Genomic DNA, 8,131 nt, shown 5'->3' with positions numbered 1-8,131 from the left:
ATCCACTCCCATCCCCTCACCAGAACTCCTCCTGCAGCCTCCACAGAGAACAACATCCCCAGGACAGGCTGGCTGGGAAATGCCCCAAATATCAGATTTGCAGGTACATCCCAACATGCACTGTAGAGCTTTTGGAACATCATTGCTTCAGATCCTCAACAAAATAGTCATCATCTTTTGTAGGTTTAATTAAAAAAAAAAGAGTTTATAGTCACCACATGCTCATGATTTGTCTCATTATTCTTTAATGGCAGCTACAAGCTACAGGTTTATAAATGTCTCTTTTTCATAATGGTGACAAGCAGTGACTAGATGCAGTTTTGGTGGAAAATTTTCTGAAATACTGTAAGGCTAGGTAAATTACAAGGCATTATTAGAAAATGTTGATTTTTGACTTTTGGTGATATTACATTAACTTTTACAAACATTAGAAACAAAGATTATTTGGTGAAATATAAACATTGCAGAAGACACTACAGCTAAAAGTAATTTACTAGTCAAGTACAGAGTTAAGTAACAATATTTTTCTCAGAATGAAATCACAGTAAATCAAAGAAACAGCAATAAAAACCTGCATGTTGAAGAAGAACACTCTCTCCAACAGACAGAACCTCTGTTTGTGTAGTGCTACAAGGGAGGAGCTGGGTTTGTTCAAACCTCTCCAAGAACAGCAATTGTGCCACAGCAATTTTCCTGCAGTGCAGCCTGGGGTTGTGCCTGGCAGGTTGTGCACCCAGGGTGCCCCTCCATGGAGGGGGCACAGGAGGGTCACAAACATTTTTTATACCACAGTTCAGAAACTCGACACAGCAGTAATCCCAGCCAATTTTAGTTTGACTACTGTTGATCAGCTTTCCAAACACACTTCTTAGCTCTTTGTGTTTAAAAGTGTAGCACAGTTTGGCTTTTTAAGATCCAGAAATACAAAAAAATTTAAAACTCACAACAGTAACACAACTTTTGTCCTAGAAGGTGATAAGTGTAATGTGTGAGACTTGATTATGCAATGTTATGAAATATTGTCTGGTTATTGTTATTCAGAGGAGTTTCTTATGATTTAGTGAAGTCAGGTGAGACAAAAAAGAGCCTAAAGTTGTAACACCATTTAAGACACACAGTTTCCTTAATGACACTTTAACCAGAGTATTCTACACATAACACACTGATACATGAACTACACCAATCAAGTTAATCCCTATAAAAACAGGTGCACCATAGAATTGCATAGAAAGAAATCCCTGGCATTAATAGCTTGCACTGCAGTCTAGGACTTTCTCCCTGCCTTTCTAGATCAAAGCACATATGTTTTTTAAAAAGCACATCTCACACTTGACATTAGCCTTAGCTATATCTTTGGAATCACTAGTGCATATGTAATTTCAAGCAATTTTTATACATCATGCTATTGTTTAATATCTATAAGTGAAAATTGCAAGGAAAAAAATTCCCTGCCTTCCCTTCCAAAAATCTAATGTAAAATAATCTTCCTATGTAGCACAAAAATAAAATCAAATCTTTCCTCAACAACAGAGGCCTCAGTCAAAAGCCAGAGTGATTGATGAAGAGGATATTCACATGAGATGGGGAAACCCAGGGTCAAAAATCCTTTCTGTGAGGATTTTAAAACAGTATTTGTAAGTTGGATTAAGAAAACCTCCAAGCAATAGCCAATGGTTTTATGGCTCAGTGTCCACTTTGCTCATGGAAGACCTACATTCAAGCCCATCCACAAATGTAAGGAAATACTCTTATCACTTCTTTATTTTAGGGCAATTCTATCAGCTGAACCTGAGAAACCTTCACAGAAACAGGTGCATTTCCCTGAACATATTTAATTTTGAAATACACCACTGTCTTCCATTTAAACAAAATCCTGATCAGCTCTTCATAAGGCCAGTGGGCTTTGTTTTACAGCAATATTGACTATATTTACTTCTTGCCTTGAACTATTTATTAGGAAAATCCTTCATTTTAGAAAAATATTTCCACTCCATTAATAATCCTTCCATTTACTCCAAGCATGGAGTATGTACAGGAAACAGAATTGCTGGGGATTTGCCAAAAAGCCCTGCAGGACAGTTGGAAGGTAAAAGTAATTCACTTCAGGTATTCCTTGCACTGAGCACTTCTGTTTCATGATATAAATCCTGTAGACAGATTAAACCCATAAAAAATTTTAACAATATGCATTATGCAGCATCAGATAAGTAACAGTAAAAGTTGAAAAGGCCAGATCTCCATGAACGGATTTTGTAGAAAACTAGAATTTCTGGCTTCAGAGAGAATATATATTTAGAATATTTGTGCAAGAAGTGAATATATACAACAAATATACTCTGTTATATTAACTGTAGTCATAATTGGTTTCTTTTTTTACTTAACTACATAAATGTAGAGGTGTACCAGGAAGACATATTTCTGACTGACAAATCTTTCACTGTAATATGGGAAAATATTACCAAATCCTTCTGGCTGCTATAGATACAGATTTCTGGCACAGCTAAAAATGTGTCAGGAATTAGGATTATTGTATTTTTGTAAAAATTTCATTTTAATGACAAGTTCATTATTGGATTTGTGGTGGAGAGCTAAGGAACACATGAGCTTTATTTCTAGGAAATGCTGAAAGGCACATAAAAATTTGAATATAAGATATGTTCAAAAATCAGATTCTGAGTATTTCTGCAGGTTACTTTACATTAAAATTAGCAGCTGCTTGCCTGTTGGCATTATGGAAATACATTTCACATATCTGTAAAGGGATGATGCTCATGCATGAACAGACATTTGTTCATTCAAGTGATATATTTGCCCCTCACATCTGCTGAAACAACTGAGTGTGCACTTACTCTGTTGTTTACTGAGATACTGAGGCACACACATTCACATACTTGCAAATGGTAAAAGGAGAAAGAAATTAATTTACCTGAAATTATGTACATTTAGTGAAAGTAAGTGCAACACCTTCATTTACTGATTTTATGCTAATAAATAATGTTTAGCTAGCTGAAATTCCATTTATGATCACTTAATAGTTCTCATTTGTTTTAGGATTTCTAATAATTAGGGTAAATCTCCAAAATATTGCCACAGAAGGCATAGAGTCACGTGCAAAACCCTCACCAGTTCCAGTTGAAGCAGCAACCATCCATGTCTGTCAGACACACAGGACAACCCAGCTCTGGATAAATGAGCATTAGAGTGCCCATAAAACAGCATGGCACATTTCATAAAGCTACAGCTTTGCACCATAAATGACAGACACGTTTTTACACCTGCAGAGACACGAGCAATGAATTATTCACTTACAAGGGAAGTACACAACCAAAGGATTTTTGCCTTGCCTAAACCATCCTGGTATCACTTGCAAAGGGAGGTGGCATCAGCCTCATTCATGCATATAAAACCATTTTTTTCTAGAAGCAGATTGGTTTGAAAATTTTCAAATATTTAACTCTGCTTGTGAAAGTTTTTTCTTGAACAATATTCTTTAGAAATACAAGTTTGAAATGATGTTTTGCTCAAGCTCCCAATAAAATAGTTGGTGTCCTGCCAACTTGAAAATGACCCCCTTTCAACACAGGTTTTTCTCCTCAAAGTCATTGTTTATGTATGATATAAATATCATTTGACATTTCTATTTCATCTCCACTTATCACAGTACTTCTAGCAAGTATTAGATGGAACAGATGGGCTCAGATTGAAACCTAATGGATTGAAAACTACATGAATGCTGCCAGTGGAAGAATACTCTGAACTGAACACACATTTGAAAATGTGAATAAACCTTTCTCAGAAATAAATTCATGTGACAGAAGTGAAAATATGTAATTGAAGTAGTGCAGTTTTGGCATAGGCAACTATAATTTCTATGAAAACACCTCAGCCTCCTTCCACAGCCTTCACCAATGGCATTCTCTGGCCAAAGCTGGTGCAGCCTTCCCTTCCCAGGCATTACCATGGAGCTGTCTCTGAACCTCCTACAAGATCAAGTCTTTTACTGGACTTGCATGTGTCTCATCAATAATCTCTGATAAAGTTACTCACAAAATTTAGGTTAAGGTCAGGATTAACTGCTTGAAAGCTCAAGAGACTGTTTTGCAAAACACTCTCCTGGTATGCTTCAAAAGGTTGAATATTCAGATTTGTGTTTGGCAAAGGTGGCCATAAATAAAACAATAATATCTGAACAGTATTATAAAGCTGTAGCCCCATTCTGCCTGCAAAATTCCAATCAAGAACAACAGTAAGTTCACTTAAGTCATGATCAAAAATAAAGTGAAATACAACAACCTCCCTGTGCACTTGATGCAGGTACATCCACTTAGGTAATCCAGGTTGAGAGTATTTAAGCCACAGGTGCTGGAAGGAGATTTAGAAACTTTTTTAGAGAATTTTTAGAGAATTTTTAGTCACCTACATATGCTGCATAAATCAAATGACAATGAAAACCGCATAAATCAAACTCCAATGAAAACTGCCAATCACTGGGAAATAATTTTGGAGTTCTATAATTGCTCAGTATTAAAAACAGTTTTTAGAGCTGTCCGTGTTTTTTAAAGCCATTGAAACAACAAACAGAAAATCCTGCTAAAACTTCAAAAGCAAAGTTGCAGCATCAGTCGATCTAAAATGCATTAGAAACTTTTTTCTCCAAGCATTTTCATTCGTCCACATAGCTGCTGTTGGTTCACTCTGTCAGTTAAAAAGGCCAAGCTTTGGAAAGCTACAACACATAAATAAATGATGGTTTGCTATATTTCTACCAGATTTCAAAGTGCTTTCAAATGGAGACAAGTCCTTTTCCTTCTCTCCAGTATTAAGGCTCTTATAAAAGTTCAACTAAAAGACACTTGGGCTTGCTTTATCAAATACACCACTTAGTATGTTTTAATCATGAACATTTTTAAGATCCTATTTGTGCAATTCTAGCTTTATAAATGTGTTCTACTAACTTACAGGATTACAAGATGGGGACCTTAATATACTAAAATGTGAAATACTCAGTAGATGCTGACAGTGTATTTCTGTTTAGTTTCATTAAAAGCACAGGGATTAGAACACTGACTGGGAAATTAAAACCAAGCTACCAATACTACAGAAAGCAGTCTTGCTGTTACTTCCATTAAATCAGAACCAGTAATCTACAGAAATGAAATTAAATATTCTTTTCCCATTGAGTTTCCACACCTCTTTTTCCCCCAGAATTTATGAGTTTAATTATTCTGACTGAATCCAACCCTCAGGAGACAAAACTGCTCCCAGTTCTCACCAGAGTCAAAAGGTTCTGTGAGAACTCATTACTCCAGACATTACTCAAGCTGCTTGGGACATTTAACCCTTTCAAGAAACACCAAAATGCAGTTTAAAAAATTGCATTTCCTCCTGAAACCTACAGAAAATTCAAACCTAAATGCCTGATCTTACAGCCCTTCACAACCAGAAAATCACACTGACATGGTTTTACCACTCTCATTAGTTATATTTGCAGAGGCCCCTCTCCAGCAAACACATTCATGCCTCAATCCTGGAAAATTAGCACCCAGATTTGGCACCAGCACAACCTGTTTTCAGCTGAACTCCTGAAAAAGCATGTTTAAAAAGAAAAATGCTTTGTTTAGTGCTGATATAGTTTAAAATATACCTTTGAAGGCAGAAGTCAGTATGCTGTGTAAATTTGATTGATATACTTTTATATGCCAAGGTAGAACTTTCTTTGATTTCTCTGATTAAACCTCACCAGTTTTGTAAAATCCATCACTTACTGATGAAGAATTTGGAGCAGGAAATTCAGAAAGCAGGCTCTTGCACTGATACTGTTTAATTAAACTGTCAAAAGAAGAAAAATGAAGGTGTTGCTCATGATGCAGACTGGAATTACGGATTCAACTCTTGTCGTCTCTCGCTCTTTTGGTGCAATTCCACAACTCTCCTGCTGCCCTGAACACAAGCAGCTCTGTGGGACCAATCCTACTGAAACAAACACCAGATCCTGACCAACTTTCCATCAACCTACCACATGAATTCTAAACCAAAACCACTTTCTTTTAAAAACCTCTCAGTGAGTTGCGTTTCAAATAGGATGTGACGCTATTTTTTTGCTTTCTAAGTATGATTAAATACCTGAAAACAGGGTTCAAAAATAAAAAAAAAAATAAAATCTTTGCTTTAAATCGAATACTTTCACTGTTTAATGAAACAGAGCTACGCCTTGGGGCATCCATACTTTAGTGGTTTGGGGTTCAGACCTAATCTGCCCCTCAGCCTGCGCTGTCAGGCCCTTGACCCCGCGGGACAATTAACAGGCGCGGGTCAGCGAGGCGCTGAGGGCGGATCCGAGCTTTGCCTGAGCAGGATTAGGCAAACACGGAGGATGCCCTGTGGCAGCGCCTTCCGTGTAACCTGCCGAGGTGACAGCAGCTCAGCCTGGCCTCCGGGGGGCCGGGAGGATGTGCACTCACCTACGGATCCCGGTCCTGACCGGCGAATCCCGCACATTCCCGGCCCTGTCACCGGAGCCCGGCCGGCAGCGGCCGCTTTGGTGAAGCCACAGTGCTGGGGACGCTGAGGGGGAACCCGCGCCCGGCCTCCCTGCCCACAGCCCGTGAGCGCCAGGGAAGCGAGCCAGGGTTCCCCCCGGCCCCGCTAGAACGCAGCAAACACAAATTCCCCCTCTGTAAACACAACTCGGGTGGGCTCCCCCGGCCCTGCGCGGGCTCCGCGCTCCCCGTTTCAGATGAAGTGGATCCAGGCAGAGCTGTCGGGGTCCTGCGGGGGCCCTGGGGCGGGCGGGACGCGCTGCCGGCCCCGCAGCCGGTAGTTCTTGCCCTCGTTGTTGTCCCAGTACTCGGCGCCGGCGACGCGGTAGCGGACGGCGAACTCCAGCGTGGTCTCGGCGGCGGCGGTGGCGGCGCCCAGGGGCAGCAGGAAGGCGAAGCGGTCGCTGATGCCGTCGGTCGGCGCGGGCGGCTGGTACGTGGCGGCAGCCTCGGCGCAGCTGGCCCAGCCATTGAGCGTGTAGCGCACCGACACCACCTTCTCGTAAGCGAGGTTGAGGACGCGCACGGCCCCGCGCAGCCCCGCCGGCTCTGCCCGCACCCACTCCAGCCTCACCTTGTGCTGCCGCACCCGCTCCGCGAAGCCGGGGCTGGCGCCGGGCTGCGGCGGGAACAGCGGCTCCAGCAGCGGCGGCGGCGGCCCGAACAGCACCGGCTCCAGGTCGCCCAGCGCCGGCGGCTTCCTGGTCTTGAGGAGGTCGGCGGGGCGCGGCGTCGGCGGCGCGGGCAGCGGCACCCGCGGCAGGTCGGCCTCGCAGAAGAGGTGCACGGAGGTGAGCTCCAGCCCCAGCGAGTCGGCGAACCGCACGGTCTTGCGGCGCGACGGGCTCTGCTGCAGCGCGGGGCGCAGGCTGCGGTCGCCGGGCGTGGGCAGCGACTTGGCGCGGCGGCGCTGCGTGGGGCTGGGGGGCACGGCGGGTAGCGTGGGCTCCCGGCCGCGGGTCGGCGGCGGCTTCTCGCCCGCCGCTTCCCGCACCACGGGCGTGGGCGCGGCGTCGCCGTCGGGGCTGCAGCCCGCCCTGCACTGCTCGGCCAGGCTGCCATAGAGGCAGGCGCTGCAGCTGAAGTTGCGCGGCAGGTAGAGCCGGGGCGGCGGCCCGGGCACCGAGCTGTGCAGCGAGCCCGCCTTATCCATGGGGTGCCGGCGGGAGCGGCGGCGGTGCCGGCGGCTGGCGCGGCACCCGGGGCTCCTCCTCTCGGACCGCGGCGTGCGGATGGCGGGGCGGCTTTAGCGCCCGGTCCGCGGGCTCTGTCTGTCGCCCGGAACCAGCGGGATGCCCTCGGCGCTGTCCAGGTCACGGCCGGCCCCGGGGGATGCCGGCGGGAGCATGTGTGCGGGGGCGGCGGCGGGACCGCGGCGCTCCGGCCGCTGCCGCTGGTGACGTGCCGCGGTCAGGCAGCGCCACACGCCCCGAGCCATCCTTCCTTCCCCATGGCTCCCACCCGCCCCGGTGCCCGCCTCGCTGTCGCCGTGCCACGGTCCCCGAGTGCGCCCCGCGGCTCCCCCTTCCCGCTCTCCCCGGTACCGCGGCTACGCCGTCCCTCTCCTCCTCCTCCTCCGCCTCCTCTCCTCG

The 8,131-nt window shown here is 45.2% G+C and overlaps 1 protein-coding gene across 1 annotated transcript; it reads right to left on the bottom strand.

Moving 5' to 3' along the window:
- Window positions 1-228: 228 nt before the first annotated feature.
- LOC132078949 (protein phosphatase 1 regulatory subunit 3E-like) lies at window positions 229-7,870 on the bottom strand. The gene has a single exon (XM_059481320.1). It carries the CDS (start codon window positions 7,690-7,692, stop codon window positions 6,733-6,735), a length of 960 nt encoding a protein of 319 aa, XP_059337303.1. The 5' UTR covers window positions 7,693-7,870; the 3' UTR covers window positions 229-6,732.
- Window positions 7,871-8,131: the final 261 nt, after the last annotated feature.

Source organism: Ammospiza nelsoni, chromosome 13, assembly GCF_027579445.1.
Source record: "Ammospiza nelsoni isolate bAmmNel1 chromosome 13, bAmmNel1.pri, whole genome shotgun sequence".
Classification (NCBI taxonomy): Eukaryota; Metazoa; Chordata; class Aves; order Passeriformes; family Passerellidae; genus Ammospiza; species Ammospiza nelsoni.
The sequence above is the reverse complement of the archived record's forward strand: the minus strand, read 5'-3'. Positions and strand labels throughout refer to the sequence as shown.

What these genes read in the sequence shown, in the direction of transcription:
- LOC132078949 (XM_059481320.1), bottom strand. Translation starts at nt 7,692, where the DNA reads ATGGATAAGGCGGGCTCGCTGCACAGCTCGGTGCCCGGGCCGCCGCCC.